The sequence below is a fragment of the Salvelinus namaycush genome, chromosome 4 (assembly GCF_016432855.1).
Source record: "Salvelinus namaycush isolate Seneca chromosome 4, SaNama_1.0, whole genome shotgun sequence".
Taxonomy (NCBI): domain Eukaryota; kingdom Metazoa; phylum Chordata; class Actinopteri; order Salmoniformes; family Salmonidae; genus Salvelinus; species Salvelinus namaycush.
In genome coordinates, this window is record NC_052310.1 from 16,330,610 (window position 1) to 16,350,378 (window position 19,769).

Sequence of the window (19,769 nt, forward strand, 5' to 3'; positions counted from 1 at the left end):
TTATTAATTGTTTGAGCAAACTTAATTGGTCATTATCAAAATGTATGGTCATGTATTTCCAATGCCTATATTTCCTCTATAGACTTTGCAGTAGGAGCCCCATTCCATGAGACTGGGAATGTCTACATCTGGATGGGAAGCAAGAAGGGAATCTCTGAGGAGCCTAGTCAGGTACACACTGGCATACTTAGCATCAGGCAGAAGAGGCAATTGCCTCAGGCCTCACATCATCATGGGGCCTCGTGAGCTGGGCATTAAAAAAAAGGTATATAACTGTATATATAATAAATAATCCGCCTTTTTAAACTAGAGATATCTGTTTTTTTGCATGGTCCGCGTCTCAATGTCGGCCTTCCGAAGGTGGCAGAGCTACAGCGGTGTTTGTCAGACCAGGCGACATCCTTAAAAATCGGTCTTCTTACAAAAACATTGGTAGAGTCCGAATGGTTTGGGCTACACGCGGTTTGGGCTACCCCTCTATGGAAATATGAGATTCTCACGAACACGTTGGTGGTGTCCGTTTTGCTCTATGACCCCCACAAGTGTCACGGAAGTTGAATGGAAGTGAATAGGGCATTTCCACTTAAAAAGTATACGGGTAAAAATGATTTATTTATTTTCCTGATTCATTTATTTTCCTGATTTATTTTGGCCGTCCTATATATCTATAGGACAGACATTATAGGACAGACATTACAAAACATACTTCCTTTTGATTACATTTTTGACTATCTTTTTTTCCATGGATGAATCTGTTATTCACTGCGTTTCTATGGGCTAATAGCAACAAGGTCAAATAATGTTTTTAGATCTTTTTTGGGATACCTGCAGGGCTCCTAAAATTCTAAATCAAATAGCTAAATGATCCTTGCTATGACCATCTTAAAGCAATTCCATATAGCTTAGTAGAAACCTAGCCTCGGGCCCTTAGACTCTCTAGGAGGATACGATATGCATTTATTTAGTAAAAACACAGGTGCTGCTGATAATACTGCCCTCATCGTTGAGGCAGAGGACATGTATGTGTAGGCCATGTATCTGATGCACTCTAGACAAAAAGAGTATGGCATGTCATACTCTTTTTGGCCAGACAGCATCAGATACATGGGCTACGTATAGTAAGACAGAGGGGCGCTGTTTCGCTCGCTCCAATGCTTTCTCCAATGAGATAGTTTCAGCCATTTGTAAATTGAAGGAAAGTTGGCGGGTGCACAGTGCACTGTTCGGATGCTGGAATTATTTTGAATGAACGTGCGAAGGTAACCTACTTTTTGAAGTGATTTGTTTGACAATCAGATGAAAACAGGTACATTAGACTGGTTTGATTCATTTTATAGATGAATAGTTCATAGTTCATTAATATTCCCCCAGTAATGCACAATACATTATCTGCTATGAAGCCAAAAGGACGGGGAGAACAGAGTTGAATGCAGGGAAATGGGGGAAAGATACTGTATCGTGATCTATGTAGTTTTGTAACGTGTCCGTGTTGCCCCCTATAGGTTATTGAGGGGAAGTCAGTGGGTAGTGGTGGGTTCCAGACCTTTGGCTATTCCATCAGTGGAGGTATGGACATGGATGAGAACAGTTACCCTGACCTCCTGGTTGGTTCTCTGGATGACCGCATCGCTCTGCTCAGGTAAGTTGTGGACAATGAATAAAGTATGTATTGAATTGAATTGAATCAGCTAAAACTGCCATTACAAACTTGGATATATTCATCCAGGATCTTGTTTGTGTCTCACTTTATTTCATCTGTCTCTCCAGCACGTCTTCTCTTGGTAGTAATATCTTTATTGTTGTCTATGTATTCTCATTCTTTGAGTAATCTTTTGACACGGTTCATTTCCAGGGCTCGTCCAGTTATCCATCTCTCTAAGAACTTCACCGTGCTGCCAAAGATTGTGGACCCTAACCTTTGTCCCCGTGGAAACAAATCCTGGTGAGAAAGGTTCCTCTCAGATCACACTGTATGAAGTAAATTCATGTCAGTTGTTATTTGACTAATGTCTCTTCTGTCTTCTACAGTGTGACTGTGACAGTGTGTTTCTCCTACACACTCAGCAATGGAAACAAAGATTTCAAGAAAAACATCAGTGAGTGGCATTCCCTTTCTAATACGGACAAATGCACTCGCCTTTATATGTATTTGGACAGCACAGGAGGCTGGTGAGGGGAGGTCGGCTCATAATAAGGGCCGGAACAGAGCGAATGAAATGGCATCAAACACATGGAAACCACATTCCACCTATTCTGCTCCAGCCATTACCACGAGCCCGTCCTCCCCAATTAAGTTGCCACCAACCTCCTGTGTTGGATAGTGAAGCTAATGTTTTAAAGTTGGCTCTATACCCCAGCATTTTGGATTTGAGATCAAACGTTTCATATGAGGTGACAGTACAGAATGTTACTTTTTATTTGAGGGTATTTTCATACTTATCTGTTTTACCGTTTAAAAATGAAAGACCTGCCTCCCGGGTGGCGCAGTGGTCTAAGGCACTGCATCACAGTGCTAGTTGAGCCACCAGAGATTCTAGGTTTGAGCCCAGGCTCTGTTCCAGCCGTCCGTGACCGGGAGGCCCATGGGACGGCGCACATTTGGCCCAGCCTCGTCCGGGTTGGGGAGGGTTTGGTTGGCAGGGATATCCTTGTCTCATCGCGCACTAGCGACTCCTGTGTCAGGCTGGGTGCAGTGCACGCTGACCAGGTCGCCAGGTGTATGGCGTTTCCTCCGACACATTGGTGCGGCTGGCTTCTGGGTTGGATGTGCGTTGTGTCAAGAAGCAGTGCGACTTGGTTGGGTTGTGTTTCGGAGGACGCATGGCTCTCGACCTTCGCCTCTCCCGAGTCTGTATGGGAGTTGCAGCGATGAGACAAGACTGTAACTACTATCAATTGAGAAAAAAGGGGTGTACATTTAAAAAAAAAAAATGAACTCACTTTATGTTTCTAGTCTCCCCGTGTGAATAAGTCATGAGTACTTGGACAAATTCACTTACAGTGTAATAAAGTAGCATTTGGTCCCATGACTACATCACGCTTGTGACTCTACAAACTCTTTGGATGCATTTATTGTTTGTTTTGGTTGGGTTTTGGTTGGGTTTTTGGTTATAATTTGCCCAATAGTAACTGAATGGTGAATGATGACTGGAGTAATTTTCTTTCTAAGTGTTTAGATAAGATGTTTCTGAACTCTTAAATTGAAATTGGGGCCTCCTGAGTGGTGCAGTGGTCTAAGGCACTGCATCTTACTGGACTCGATCCTGGTTCGAGTCCAGGCTCTGTCGCAGCCGGCCGCGTCTGGTGCACAATTCGTCTGGATTGGGGGAAGGTTTGGCCGGCAGGGATGTCCTTGTCCAATTGCGCTCTAGCGACTCCTGTGGCAGGCCGGGCGCATGCACGCTGACTTGGTCGCCAGGTGTTTGGTGTTTCCTCTGAAACATTGTTGTGGCTGGCTTCTGGGTTAAGTGGGCAGTGTGGCTTGGTTGTGTGATGCATGGCTCTCAACCTTTGTCTCTCTGGAGTCCGTACCGGAGTTGCAGTGATGAGACAAGACTGTAACTTTTTAAAAAAGGGGTAAAAATTTGAAACTGGTAATGCCATGATTTTAAAAAGTCATTAATAATAATGATTAGTCAGATGCTGTTCAGAGGCTTCAAAATAACATTACTTCACCCTCACCGTTACCAACAAAGGGGAGGTTAGCATTTTGGGGTACGATCTAACTTTCTCACATATCATTATTCACGATTCATTTAGGATTATCCATAATCATGGTAGCATTCACATGAATGTAGAAATGTTCAGAACCCTCTACTAGTGTGGAGCTGTGGTCCCAACTTCATGCAGTTATGTGACTCCCAGCTGGAGACCAGAGTACAATCCCAGTGTGCTCCCTTCCAACTTCATCTCCCACTCTACTCTGTAAATAAAGTGTCCCAAAAAATATTCTGTTCTTACTTAAAATAAAGGTGACTTGAAAATGGCACAAGACAGTATTCACCATTGTGTTCCTACTGGGCAAATGTATCCAACAAGTTTGTAGAGTCACAAGCTTGATTTATTCATTGCATGCAAGCAATATGGGACCCAATAATATGCTTTTGAATACATTAGAAGTGAATTTAACCTAGCGGTTCAGAACGTTGGTTCAGTAACTGAAAGGTTGCTTGTTTGAATCCCTGAGCCGGGTAGGTGAAAAGTCTGTCGATGTGCCCTTGAGCAAGGCACTTAACCCTAGTTGCTCTGGATAAGATCTGCTAAAATATAAAAATGTACTTATGACTTCTTTAAATGGGGAGGACTTGAAACACGAAGTGCTTTCATTTCTAAACTGTAAAACAGATACACTTTATGTATGAAAATACCCTCAACTAAAAGCTGACATGCTATAATGTCCCCTAATATGAAACTGGAGTATAGAGCCGAAAAAAAAAAAAAAAGCTACACTATCTAAATACATACAGTATGGAGGGGAATGTACTGTATGTACTGTATGTATGGCTGTACATCTAACTACTTGTGTTTTTCCTCCCTTTGCAGTGGTGAAGTACACAGTGGAAGCCGACATGCATCGCCGGAGCCCGCGAGTTCTCTTCCTTGTCAATAAGCTTGCCACCTACACAGGCCTCCTTACCATGCCATCTCCCAAGACCGAGTGTCAGGTGCTGGAGCTCAGACTAGAGGTAAATACTGCACACACACACACACACACACACACACACACACACACACACACACACACACACACACACACACACACACACACACACACACACACACACACACATACATACTGTGCATTCGCGAAGTATTCAGACCCCTTGACTTTTTACAGATTTTGTTACGTTACAGCCTTGTTCTAAAATGTATTAAATCTTTTTTCCCCCTCATCAATCTACACACAATACCCCATAATGACAAAGCGAAAAACAGTTTTCTTGAATTTTAGCAGATTTACTTATTTACATAAGTATTCAGACCCTTTGCTATGAGACTCGAAATTGAGCTCAGGTGCATCCTGTTTCCATTGATCATCCTTGAGATGTTTCTACAACTTGATTGGAGTCCACCTGTGGTAAATTTGTTGACAGTGCATGTCAGAGCGAAAACCAAGCCATGAGGTCGAAGGAATTGTCTGTAAAGCTACGAGACAGGATTGTGCCGAGGCACAGATCTGGGAAAGGGTACCAAAACGGAATACTTTCCAAGTGCACTGTATATGACTGCTCACACAGGCACACACACATATATATGACCACACACACACACACTCATCTGTATCATCCTCTCCAGGATCCTGTGAGGGACAAACTGGAGCCGGTGGTTTTCTCCCTCAACGTGTCCCTGGATGAGCAGAAACCCAAAGTTAGAAAGGCCCTGCAGAACCTGGACTCCTACCCTGTACTGAGCCACAAACAGAAAGTGACTGAGAGGAAAGAGGTATGGTTACTGACTTAGGAATAATTCCATTGAGTATGTAGTGATGAGTACGTTTTGGAACTCTTTCTCCTCCTTTGCAGATCAACTTCCAGAAGGAGTGTGGCTCAGACAACAGGTGCACCAGTAACCTGCAGCTAACAGCTACGTTTGCTAACGAGTTACTGAAGCCTTACCCCAGGTATGTGGAAAACACAGAGGAAGATATGTAAAACATGGGGTGAAAATCTGAATACGTTGAAAAGTAAGTTTACTCTAATAACTGTAAGTTGGAATTGAATTAATCGAGACTTGATCAAGCCCCAATCATGTAGAATAGATGATGACAATTTCTTTGCATAGTCCACGTGTAGACACTCTACAGACTATCTATCTACTAACCTTAACCATTATCCTAACCCTAACTCTAACCTAAACCCTACCCGTATTCTAAAACTTACCCTATAACCCTAACCTAACTTCAGGAAGCAGTTGCTTATCAACAGATAGTCAGTTGCTCATCAACAGATAGTTTGTTGATAGTATGACCATCTGTAGAGCGTCTACAGATGGACTATCCAAATATAGTGTGATCCCCGGTAGACCTCCAAGAAAAACGGCGTGGACCACAGTGCTTCAGATTCAACATGATCTCTCTCTGGTGCAATATTTTGTACATGGCCCCTAACAATTTAAGGGACCGAGTAGCGCAGGCGTCACTACAGACCCGGGTTCAATCCCGGGCTGTATCACAACGGCCGTGATCGGGAGCCCCCATAGGGCGGCACACAACTGGCCCAGTGTCGGCCGGGGCAGGCCGTCATTGTAAATAAGAATTTGTTCTTAACTGACTTGCCTAGTTAAATAAAGGCTAAATAAATAATGCATGAACTGTGATGCTTGCTCTCTGTTTGTACGCAGTCAGGGGAACCGCCAATTGCTGCAGTACAGCAATAACGTGAAAAAGGTGGTGCTACTTGTGGAGATAACTAACGTGCCAGGTCCTGGGAAGGTAGCTGAGGACGCCCACCAGGCCATGCTCAACATCTCCACCCCCTCCACGCTCCGTTACTCTGGCGTGCGCTCCCATGTAAGTCCACCAGAGGGTGACAGAGGGTTAGGGGAACTCTGGCTGTTGACTTGAAATTGCTCCGTTAACTGCAGTATGTCCTGTACATGCAGATAGTAGTACCATACCTATATTATGTGCAGGATACTGGTGTAGAATGCCGTGCTGGAGAGAATGTTATGTGTGAGCTGGGGAATCCACTGAGGAGCAATGAGAAGGTAAGGCCACAGTGTTATTCCACGTATAATGTATACAGTGTATTACATCATTGATTTGAACCTATTGGAATATTGATTGGCGGTAGTTAAAATCTTATGACCATCCCGGGGTTTCGCAGGTCTCTCTGCAGCTCATCTTTGAAACAACCGGGATCAACCTCCAAACCAGGGAGATTGAGTCTCAGTTGCTGTTGTCCACGTAAGTAACGGGAGACATTTGTCGTCGCTCTATATCGTGAACTCATTATCAGATTGGCAACGGTCAGTCTTTATGTCCAAGGTTGAAATATGAATAGGGTTAAGTGGATAAGCTAGCTGAATAAACACTTGTGTCGGTGTTGTTTCCCCAGGTTGAGTGAGCAGAATGACCTGTACCCTGTGTCTGTGGTCCTGTTGATAGAGACCTCCATCCAGACCTCCTTCTCCATGTAAGTGGAACTTTAGACACATGTTCCATGTTGTCCTGATGCCATGTGGTGTGCCTGGAGGCATTCAAAATGGATAAGGAGGTATAACACTGTAGCCAACTAACTTCTGTTGGCCCCTTCCCTTATCCTTCTTCTTCTCTCCTCTTCTTCTTCCTCTCCTCCCCCTCTCTAAACAGAGACAATCCCCTGGTCCAGACCTACTTCAGCGGGGAGGTGATGGGAGAATCAGCTATGAACACCACCAGTGACGTGGGCAGTCTTGTGGAATACACCTTCAAGGTGAGACACCAACACTTAGCTAACGCCAGCCATGTTGTGGGCTAGTGAGTAATGTTTCCCTTACATTCTGACCTGTACTTGTAGGCGTAACAGTTTTGTGAGGTAATATGTGGATGGAAAGACTTTGCCAATTCTTTACGTAGAACAGACATGCTTGGCTGTCACAGAATGAGGAATCCTGTCAGCTCTGTATACATTGTATTTCTATATCGATATCTGCCCTGTTGCCATGTGTCTGTCCTGTGGTGACTTTGATACCACCCTGCTACCACCAGGTGTCAGTAGAAGGAGAGCCTCTGGGGGCGCTGGGGACCCTGGCCGTAGAGTTTGAGTGGCCCTTCGAGGTGACCAGTGGGAAGTGGCTTCTCTACCTGACTGAGATCGTCACCAAGGGGACAACTGAGACCCACTGTGTCCCTCCAGGGGACATCGTCAATCTTCTCAACCTCACAGTGAGTTACCAGAGTCTTTCTGAGGCTCTATACAGGCCACCGAATTATATTGTATCTCTATGGCCAACTGGGACCAGTGTGTTACAAAAATATGATTAAAGTAGGACTCCTCAATCTCTGTTTACACCCACAGTTAATCAGTAATATTTGCAATAGGGAGTACTGTTTGGAACAAAACACCCAATTAAACCAGACTTGAACCTGACTCACAAGTCTAAAAGAGGCTAAATATTCATTATGGCCTAGATTCAATCAGTTCAACCGTTAACCAGTGATAGCCGACACCCGCATAGCTGATGTTTTGGCGGTGTCGCAGGTGTAACTATGTTGGAGCTGTCAAATCGGTGAGCAGCTGCTCCCCAGCTAACAACAAAGGTTTCTACAACTTTAGAGAACGTTCCAGAAATAGTCTCATTAGGTCATGAACTAACATTTTCATGAGAACGTTTCCATGATGTGCAAGGAATGTTTCCAAGAGACCATTGCCTTAATGTCAAATAGAAGTTACCCAGAACGTGATTGCCATGTTCTCAGAATATAAGATATTAATGTTCGAGACACGTTTCATGGGAGCGTTGCAAGAACATTCATGTTTCCCCCAAAAATGTCATTACACATCACATCTTGTTACTGTTGTTGAGCCAATCAGATCACAATTGCCTAGGGAGGAGGGGTTATGGTTTCTTCTGATCAGGGCCGAACTATACTGGCCCAATAAGCACATTCCCTATAGATATTGTCATGCTGTATAATGATAGGAGACAGGCGCAGGAATACGTAATAGGGGGTTTTATTTCTCCACCCAAAATAAGGTACGTCATGAAAATGACGGGGACGAAGCCCAACAACAAACACGTGTATATATATAACACAGGGATGTAACCAAAACAAAGACATATTTATATAACACAGGGATGTAACCAAAACAAAGATATATTTATATAACACAGGGATGTAACCAAAACAAAGATATATTTATATAACACAGGGATGTAACCAAAACAAAGATATATTTATATAACACAGGGATGTAACCAAAACAAAGACATATTTATATAACACAGGGATGTAACCAAAACAAAGATATATTTATATAACACAGGGATGTAACCAAAACAAAGACATATTTATATAACACAGGGATGTAACCAAAACAAAGACATATTTATATAACACAGGGATGTAACCAAAACAAAGACATATTTATATAACACAGGGATGTAACCAAAACAAACAGGTATTTATATAACACAGGGATGTAACCAAACAAACACGTATTTATATAACACAGGGATGACACCAAAACAAAAGAGCGAGGTGTAAACCTCGGGGGACGAGACCCGTCAATACAGGGGACGAGACCCGTCAACACAAGTGCACAATAACACGCAGCATGAAAGCCAATACAACAGAGCACACGTACTCACAAGACCAACAGACTTGGGACAATAATCGACAAGGACAATGGGGAACATATATACACATACTAATCAGGGGGAAATGGGAACCAGGTGTGCGTAATGAGACAAGACAGTGGTAATGAATCCAGTTCAGTGTGAACGGAATGAGCAGCAGTACCGGGGGGGACCCGTGACAGATATCCCTTATTGGGACCGTGGTTAGGGCGTTCGTCATTGGTGCTGGTTGCCTGGGCTTGAGACCTACTAGAGGAGTCACCCTACTCTCACATTCTAGCCATTAATGTCATTATTGGCATTTTGATTTGCATTTATCAGACGTTTGGATTGTTTATATGGAAATATTATTCATGTGTCTTTGTTTATTACTATAATGTGCATAGATATCTCCTCTTTCACACATTTCTGGAACTTTGGCTACCAGTTTTGTGTCTCTGTGCACGACCTCCTGATGTGTTTTCAGGTTTAATGTTTCTGGACGAAGAGATCAATGCTGCCTTCAGAGTTTGCATCCTCTTTTTTCACCCCAATTTCATGGTACTCAATTGGTAGTTACAGTCTTGTCTCATCGCTGCAACTCCCGTACGGACTCGGGAGAGGCGAAGGTCGCACTGCTTCTTGAAACAACGCCTACTTAACCTGGAAGCCAGCCGCACCAATGTGTCGGAGGAAACACCATACACCTGGCGACCGTGTCAGCGTGCACTGAGCCCGGCCCGCCACAGGAGTCGCTAGTGCGCAATGGGACAAGGACATCCCTGCCGGCCAAACCCTCCCCTAACCTGGACAATACTGGGCCAATTGTGCGCCGCCCCATGGGTCTCCCGGACTCTAACCCAGGACCTCTAGTGGCACAGCTAGCAATGCAGTGCCTTAGACCACTGCACCACTCAGGAGGCCACAGAGTTTGCATTTTACTTAAATGTTGTTCTCTTTCACCTCGATTAACTCAAAATAATGGGAGCATTTCAACAAGGAAAAGGTTAAGCGGGGTAAGAACACAGCTGCCATCTTTCTTTGATTTTCAGCTTTACGATAGCCTATCGGAAACGTGTTAGCCTACAGCATGAATTCTGTTAGTATGAGACAAAGCTTTAAAAATATATATAACACGCCGGTAGAGATATGTTTCTGAAAGTAATATATGGCTTACTTGAAAAAGTAACTGTAATAACAATACAGTATTTGAAGACATGAAGTCGTTATATCAGTCCTACAAATAAAAGTAATACAACTGTAAGTAATATATTACCCCCAACATTGGTCTCAAGTGATTCTGTTGCAATTTGTCTATTGTTTTCCACATTAAAACTTGGAGATGGAACTCTGTGTTGTGTATTGTTGTTGGTATTTGCTTGAATTTGTCATTGCTTGAATTTCAAATGTGAGAAAGTACAGACATGCTACTGTAAATATACACATTTCTGATATTCTGACAACATGGCAACCATGTTCTAGGTATGTTTGTCTCAGAAGCAACACTACCTCCTGAGCCACCTTACAGCAGCCAACTAGGGGTGTTACAGATCGAAATCCAGTGACGAGAGGCTGATGGGATTCCTTATCAGAGATGCATGTTGTTCTACACAGTATATATGTTGTGTGGATTTAACAAATACAGTCTAGAGTTCTCTAGAATTCTACCAGTTCCCATCTTTCAAAGACAAACTCATTTGAATTAGATCAGATAGCTGTGTTGTAACTGTTGCCAAATGAATACGTGAACATCTATTGCTCAGGAAGTTCGAGTCGGGTGACTCCACTAGCGGGTCTAAAATCCAGGCCACCATCAATGACGAACAACCAAGTCACTGTCCCAATAAGAGATATCTCAATAGCATGTGCTTATTGTGCCGGGATAGTTAGGGCCCGTCCAGAAGAAACCCTAAGCCCTCCTCCTTAGGCAATTGTGTGGATCTGAAACAACTTGATAGGCGTAGGCAAAAGGGCGAATGCACTTTGAAGTAAATCTCAGCTCTGTTAAAAGTACACTGAAGAAAGAAGTGTATTGATCACAGGCGTTAAAACAGGTTAATATGCCCCACCAACATGAGACAACTAAGCAGAAATGCAGAACATGTTGTAATAAGGCAATCAAATCAATGATAAGAGAACAGTCAAATGAATTGATAACTGAGACAGAAATGGTGGCGTAACAGGAAGAGCTGAAAGACGTGAACCAAGAGGTTGTGAGTACAAATCCCAGGTGAGGACATGTTGAATAATAATTACTGTGTAAATGAACATGCACAATGTAATCATGTGTTCTAAATATGTATGTTGAGAACACTATGTTAGTAGCGCTGTGTGTGTGTGTGTGTAGGTATCCCTTGCCAACTGACAAAAATAACTGTGAATAGATCTATGTTTCAACAGTAACAAGGTGTGATGTTAATTGACTTTTTTTTTTGAGGGGGAGAATATTTCTTTGGGACCACGTCCTGACAACTGAAGCAAATAAATGTTCTTGCAACGTTCCCATGAAACTTGTTTAGAACGTCAATATCTTACATTCGGAGAATGTGCTGTGTGTGTTTAGTGGATCATTGATGGAATATTCTCGTAATGTTTTTGCAACATTCTCATGAAACGTGTCTAGAACATTAGTGGTGTGTGTTCTGAGAACTTTGTAATCACGTTCTAGATAAGTTCTGTGTGACATTAAGGGAATGTTCTCCTAACTTTAACACACAAAAAACGTGCTAAAAAGGTTCTCAGAAGGTCTTCGCTAACATAAACTAACAGAAAACTGGACACTCAAACATCAAGAGAACATTACGGGTAACATAACAAACATGTTCTCACTCCCTAAAATTGTTAGCTGGGTCTTGATCATTGTCACGAAGCCACACCCGTGCCACACCTGTCCCACTTGCGTTAAAAGTTCAGAACAAGAAAGTGAAGTGTAGGCTATATAGAAATAATGAGGTTAAAGTTGTCATAAACAAAATAATGAGGGTTTCTATCATCCTAATAGAGATGAAGATTACATCTCACATTCCAGTGTTCCTACTTCTAAACAAGGCTGCATTGGGTTTCTCTTAATTCGACTCCGAAGCAGCCAATGTCTGCTTTCGGTATAATGCCAGGAGATGCTTTTGGATTTGACCTCCGACACCACCAAAACAATCGCTATGCAGATGTCGGGTAAAGCAGATCTGATTGAATTGAGCCCATCCGCACCGCGGAAGTTCAGCTTTACACCATGATTGAAATGTAGAGGCAATGTTCCCACTTTAGCGGAGACTGCATTCACGGTAAACGCCGCATATGTCGGCTCAATTGGAAATGACCTTTACATTTCTGTCTTGGAATCTGTAACGCTTCAGCAATACAGATTGAAGAGAGCCCTATGTCTGCACAAAGATAGACTGAAAAGGCCAATGATATTTTGAGAAGTCAGCAGGAGTTGTCTTTATTTCCATTCCAGTAATTACTGTTGTAACGTGACGTAATGTGCCTCTTTGTCTGTCGCCTCTCCTTCTTTGTCTCTTCCTCTTCTACCTTTTCTCTCTTTCTCCTCCTCCTCCTCCTCTCCTGTCCGTCTCTCTCTCCCCAGTTGTCCAAGAACAGGAGCAAACGTCCCAAGCGAGCGGTGGAGGGCGAACACCCTCGCATCATCGAGCCGCAGGCGGTCCTTACCGTGCTGACTCCTCGTAAAGAGACCTACCTACTGGTGAGGACAGGCCATTAGACAATTTAATTATGTCCATGATCTACCAATTCTGATGCTGTGATCCTGAAAGCTCATCCAGACACTTACTGTAATTTAAGGGCTCTAGAAGCACCATTGATGAGCCTAGTGTCTCGTGTCCGGTCCTAATTCTGGCCATGTTTTTGTTGTGAAGGATTGTTCGAAGTGGACGGCCCGCTGTGTGACGTTCACCTGTCCCTTGATCAACATGTCTACCTCTGCCAAGATCATTGTGAGGTCACGGGTGTGGAACAGCACTATGCTAGAGGTGAGAGGTCAGACGATACAGCAAGACTCTTGGACCAAAAGGGTCAAATTGCCAAATCCGAATAGGGTCATGACCATACCTTTTTGGGTTGTGTGTGTTTGGCAGGACTATAAAAATGCTTTGAGGATTAAGGTTAGAGGTCAGGCCACACTGAAACTTGTGACGGACAACCCCACCATCAAGATGGAAAATGAGACCAGAGAGGTTAGTGTCATAATGATGATGGTGATGATGATTTAGACAAATGGTATTCTTAGTATGTTATGGATGATATGGATATTGATTATGATATTCCTCTCTTTCTTTCTTTCTTTCTCTCTTTCTTTCTTTTCCATCCTCCAGTTCATAGTGGACATTGACCCAGTCCTTGGGGTGGAAACACCTTATGAGGTTCCCCTGTGGATCATCATCGTTGCCGTGGTAGCAGGAATCCTGCTGTTAGGAGTCATCAGCATCATACTATGGAAGGTGAGAACCCTAAGGACTTTCTGATTAATAACTATATTTGTGGCTATCATGTTTGAATGTAAACCTGTTATGACATGCCTGTTGTACACTGCTTGCTTGCAATAGTATCCCATTTACTCCAATGCACCAATAAAATAAATTATTCTATGTAGCCTACATTTGTGACTGCCTTTTTATATTGACTGTGTTTGTATCAAGTATGTTATACTGTACCTATCAGTAATACTCCACTGCGCTAGTTTTAGCATGCTACTGCTAGCGACTAGCCTACAGTATGTATAAGTCCTGCCCCATTAAACCCAATAGCACTAGCTCGCAACCGCTAGCTACTGTAGCCGTTAGCTTCTCCATGTAGCTCCAGTCTAACTGTACCGCGTGGTCCCCCAGTGTGGCTTCTTCAGGAGGGCCAGCAGGAGGGAGATGTACGAGGCCAAAGGCCAGAAGGCTGAGATGAAGAGCCAGCCCTCAGAGACGGAGAGGCTGACTGAGGACTACTGAGACAGGAGAGGCCCCCAATGAGGGGCCATGCTACACTCCACTAGGGCGCCTGGGTAATGCAGTCCTCCGGCCTCCGCCGCGGGCAGCGTCTAGCACACTAGATGTAACGCCTTGTAGATTGTGGGATGAAGTTGGTTGTTGGCTAGTAATGTGTCGAAGGGGAATTTGGATTTCTTCCATGCTAACACTTCTTCATTGTCAATTCTAACTAGCGTTTGTGTCTCCCTTCTTTTTCAGGCTGATAGTGTACTGTACCTAACATTTTCTACTTGTCTTTTCTACCGTATTTACTAAGTATCTATTCTGCAGCATCTCTCACTCTTCTGATGAATGACTTTACTCTCTTTCTTCTTCAATCGCTTTTTTACTCTATGGGAAAATACATTTCCAACATAAATTGTCTAACTTTGTCTAATTCCTGAGTTTAGCCTCCAGATATTCCAATTCTTACATAAAATAAACAGTTCAACACTATTTGAATATGGCTTTCCCTAATGCTGTGTTGTCTACCTGTCTGTCTTCTCAACAGCTTGGCTTCTTCAAGCGGGCCATCTACTACCGGATTATGCCAAAGTACCATGGAGTGAAAATCCGTAAGGAAGAACGCTACCAGTTTAACATGGGCTTCCAGCCAGAGGATCCAGACAAGAAGTACTGGATCACCAACTGGACAGAGATGCAACGTTACTACTACTGAAACCCTGACCTATGACCCTGAACTCTGAACTCTTGACCTCTGCCCGTGTTCAGGAGCATTGTGACGGAAGGACACAAGGGTTTTTGGGATGTCACACAACTTGGAGGGCACAGCACACAGACCAATTGTGAATACTGACCACATTGATTCTGGAACCTTTCTCCACTGTGTATAAGTCTCTGTAGATTTCATCAAAATATTTTTTTGTTCTTTTTTTGTGCAATATGCCAAATATTCTGTTTCAGAAATTGCAATGTTTAAAGTATTTTGATGAAATCAGTGTTGTACATTGAAAGAGTGTTTAAAAATCCCAGTTTGGTTGTAAATTTCATTTATTTTCCTACCACTGCATATTTAAGTACTGAAGAAAAAAAAAAACTTTGCATGTATATTTTTCGTCCATACGATCTATCTGCAAGTTCCTGAGCAAAGTCGTTTTTTTGTCGTCACTGTTTCTTTTTTTTAATCAGGTGAATGAGTCTGTAGAGAGTCTGTAAAAATTCTTAGTGAATGTACTGTTCCTTTCATGTCTCTTTGTTTTAGAATGTCACTGATTGTCAGTGGTTTAGCGATGACATCACTACAACAGTAGTTTGGGAGATTATTTTGAACTGTGCAGAGCTTTATTAATCATCAGGATGACTTTGTTATGACAGAACAATAACAGTGCCTTAAAAGAGATGGATTCAGTGATGACACTTTACAGTGCCTTCAGGAAGTATTCATACCCCTTGACTGATTCCAAATGTTGTTGTGTTACATGCTTGAAATCAAAATGGATTAAATAAATAAAAAGTCTCACCCATCGACTCACAAAACCCCATTATGACAATGGGGAAACATGTTTTTAGAAATGTTTGCTAATATATTGAAAATTAAATACAGAAATATCTCATTTACATAAGTATTCCCACCCCTGGGTCAATACATGTTGGAATCAACTTTGGCAGCGATCACAGCTGTACGTCTTTCTGGGTAAGTCTCTAAGAGCTTTGCACACTTGGATTTTACAATATTTGCACATAATTATTTGTTTAATTCTTCAAGCTCTGTCAAGTTGGTTGTTGATCACTGCTGGACAGCCATTTTCTAGTATTGCCATAGATTTTCAAGCCGATTTAAGTCAAAACTGTAACTAGGCCACTCAGGAACATTCAATGTCATCTTGGTAAGCAACTCCAGTGTATTGTGTCTTAGGTCATGTGCTTAGCTCTATTCCGTTTCTTTTAATCCTAAAAAAAACTCCCTAGTCCTTGCCGATGACAAGCATACCCATAACATGATGCAGCAACCACCATGCTTGAATAGTATGTGGTACTCAGTGATGTGTTGTGTTCGTTTGCCCGAAACATAACGCTTTGTATTCGGGACATACATTTCATTTCTTTGGCAATTTTTCTGCAGTTTTACTTTAGTGCCTTGTTGCAAGCACAATGCATGTTTTGGAATATTTTTTTATTCTGTACAGGCTTCCTTCTTTTTCACTCTGTCATTTAGGTTAGTATTGTGGAGTAACCACAATGTTGTTGATCCATCCTCAGTTTTCTCCTATCACAGCCATTTAACTCTGTAACTGTTTTAAAGTCACCATTGGCGTCATGGTGAAATCTCTGAGCAGTTTTCTTCCTCTCCGGGCAAACTGAGTTATGAAGTACGCCTGTATCTTTGTAGTGACTGGGTGTATTGGTACACCATTCAATGTGTAAATAATTACCTTCACCATGCTCAAAGGGATATTCAATGTCTGCTTCTTTAAATGTTTACCCATCTACTAATAGGTGCCCTTTGCTAGGCATTGGAAAACCTCCCTGATCTTTGTGGTTGAATCTGTGTTTGAAATTCACTGCTCGACTGAGGGACCTTACAGATAATTGTATGTGTGGGGTACAGAGATGAGGTAGTCATTCAAAAATCTTCACATTAAACACTATTATGGCACACGGAGTGAGTCCATGCAACTTATTATGTGACTTGTTAAGCAAATGTTTACTCCTCAACTTATTTAGAGTGCCATAACAAAGGGGTTGAATACTTATTGACTCAAGAAATGTCCGCTTTACATGTCTTAAAACATAATTCCACTTTTACATGATGTGGTATTGTGTGTAGGACAGTGACACAAAATCTACATTTAGTCAATTTTAAATTCAAGCTGTAACACAACAAAATGTGGAAAAAGTCAAGGGGTGTGAATACTTTCTGAAGGCGCTGTATGTCTGTGGATTGCATGCAGTACTCTCCAGTGCAAGATCAAGCAGTATAATATTGGTGCATTGCACACAGGAAAATTGTATCTGCACAGCTTTAGACAGAGCATATTTTCAGGGTTTAAAGTTAGAGTTTAAAGTCCCCGTTGTTTCCAGTAGATCTTGGATGGACGGAAAGCACATTACAGAAGGGAAACAATAAAAATAAGTTGTATGAAAGCAGATTAGTGTTTTTCGTCATGAATCTTGTTCTGGAGGCTGCTCTGCAGAGTGGTCACTAGCTGGCACAGCCACAAAGTCATAAAATCGGAATTTAAACTTAACCTTAACCCAAACCTTAACCACACTGTTAACCATAATGCCTAACCCTAACCTTAAATTAAGACCAAAAAGCTAATTTTTGTTTTCATTATTTTTTACAATATAGCAAATTTCGACTTTGTAGCTGCCTCCAGGATAAGACTCAGGACAGTAAACGTTTACCTGCGGTATGAAATGGCAGTACATACTGTATGTGATCCTACTAGCCCCATCCATCCCCTGCATATCTGCTTCTCACAATGGCCCCTAAGCACTCCAGCAAGACATAGAATAGCCTAGTGCCTTGTTTGTTTTTATGCTCCATCTTTGAAACAAGCCAATATTCGGTGGTGGGATGGAATGGTTGTAGTGCACTTGAATTGTGAATGGCCGACGAGAGATGAACACTTCTCTAAATGAGGATTTATTTCACTGAACTGTGTGGTTTACGACAGTAGAGCGCCAGTGCGGTTGTTCTTGTTGTAATCATATAGAGGGAGTCGTAACACTGAACTTAATGTATAGGTCTTTGGCCTGATTACTGTACATGACAGCAATGTCAGCGGGCTACAGACACTACACTTAGGGCCATATTCAATCCGTATTGTGGAAATTCAGCGTTACAGCGTGATTTGAATTTAAAGGCAACGCTCCCGCGTTAGCGGAGACTGCATTCACGGTAAACGCTGTACCACACAGTGTACTGTAGATTGTGAGCGTGAACAACGGGATTTGATGTATTCATATTCTCGTAGTAAATTACCCTATGACTGCTCAAATGGAATGACTGACTGTTTGAATGACTGCAGTTCTCCTGAATCATTTACATTGTAACATTTTACTTGTGTAGTTTCTTCCATCGTTCATTACTGTGCTTCATATTGTGAAGTTATGTGGAATGTTTGGTAGGCGGCAGAGCATTTCTTGTTGTGGTCAACCTGCATAACTAATGCCCACAGAGCATTTCTCAGTCAACAGAGAGTAGACAGCTACTGGAGTGGTTACACAACTGTCTGTCAGCACACCAAATGGCACCCTATTCCCTACGTAGTGCACTACTTTTGACAGTGGTGGAAAGTACTTAATTAAAAATACTTTAAAGTATTACTTAAGTCTTTTTTGGGGGTATCTGTACTTTACTGTTTATATTTTTTTTTACAACTTTTACTTTTATTTCACTACATTCATAATGAAAATAATGTACTTTTTATTCCATAAATTTTCCCTGACACCCAAAAGTACTCGTTACATTTTGAATGCTTAGCAGGACAGGAATATGGTCCAATTCACTCACTTATCAAGAGAACATCCCTGGTCATCCCTACTGCCTCTGATCTGGTGGACTCACTAAACAAAAATGCTTCATTTGTAAATGATGTCTGAGTGTTTGAGTGTCCCCCTGGCTATCAGTAAATAAAACAAAAATTTAAAAAACTGTGCCGTCTGGTTTGCTTAATATAAGGAATTTTTTAATAATTCATACTTTTACTGTTGATACTTAAGTATATTTTAGCAATTACATTTACTTTTGATACTTAAGTATGTTTAAAACCAAATACTTTTAGACTTTTACTCAAGTAGTATTTTACTGGGTGACTTTTACTCAAGTATGACATTTGGGTACTTTTTCCATCACTGAATTTTGAGCAGACCTTATGGGCAGTGGTGTAAAGTACTAAAGTAAAAATACTTTAAAGTACTACTTAAGTATATTTTTGGGGTATCCTTACTTTACTTTACTTTTTATATTTTTTGACTACTTTTACTTCTCTACATTCCTAAAGAAAATATTTTACTTTTTACTCTATACATTTTCCCTGACACCCAAAATTACTTGTTACATTTTGAATGCTTAGCAGCACAGGATAATGGTCCAATTCCCGCACTTATCAACAGAACATCCCTGGTGTTCCCTACTGCCTCTGATCTGGCAGACTCATTAAGCACACATGCTTCGTTTGTAAATTATGTCTAAATGTTGGAGTGTGCCCCTGGCTATCCGTAGATTTTAAAAACAAGAAAATGGTGCCGTCTGGTTTGCTTAATATAAGGAATTTGAAATGATTTATACTTTTACTTTTGATACTTAGGTACATTTTTGCGATTACAGTTACTTTTGATACTAAATTATATTGAAAACCAAACACTTTTAGACTTTTACTCAAGTACTACTTTACTGGATGACTTTCACTTTTACTTAAGTCATTTTATTAAGGTATCTTTACCTTTAATCAAGAATGACAATTAGGTACTTTTTCCATCACTGCTTATGGGCCCTGGTCAAAAGTAATGCAATAAATAGCTTGATTTTTCTTGCTCTACCCTTAGACTTGGAGGTGACGTAGTGTCCCCATG

General features: G+C 41.8%; 1 protein-coding gene across 1 annotated transcript in view; it reads left to right on the top strand.

The window, feature by feature from the left end:
* itga3b (integrin, alpha 3b) overlaps positions 1-15,660 on the top strand; it is a 45,891-nt gene extending 30,231 nt beyond the window's left edge. The window contains exons 8-25 of the mRNA XM_038990253.1: positions 83-171; positions 1,503-1,639; positions 1,853-1,942; positions 2,029-2,096; positions 4,543-4,685; positions 5,296-5,442; positions 5,523-5,620; positions 6,340-6,508; positions 6,631-6,705; positions 6,825-6,904; positions 7,056-7,133; positions 7,310-7,412; positions 7,688-7,864; positions 12,842-12,958; positions 13,131-13,244; positions 13,350-13,448; positions 13,587-13,712; positions 14,740-15,660. Coding sequence (XP_038846181.1) covers positions 83-171; positions 1,503-1,639; positions 1,853-1,942; positions 2,029-2,096; positions 4,543-4,685; positions 5,296-5,442; positions 5,523-5,620; positions 6,340-6,508; positions 6,631-6,705; positions 6,825-6,904; positions 7,056-7,133; positions 7,310-7,412; positions 7,688-7,864; positions 12,842-12,958; positions 13,131-13,244; positions 13,350-13,448; positions 13,587-13,712; positions 14,740-14,907 — 2,078 coding nt within the window. The 3' untranslated portion in view covers positions 14,908-15,660. The remainder of the gene's footprint in view (positions 1-82; positions 172-1,502; positions 1,640-1,852; positions 1,943-2,028; positions 2,097-4,542; positions 4,686-5,295; positions 5,443-5,522; positions 5,621-6,339; positions 6,509-6,630; positions 6,706-6,824; positions 6,905-7,055; positions 7,134-7,309; positions 7,413-7,687; positions 7,865-12,841; positions 12,959-13,130; positions 13,245-13,349; positions 13,449-13,586; positions 13,713-14,739) is intronic.
* The last annotated feature ends 4,109 nt before the right edge of the window (positions 15,661-19,769 follow it).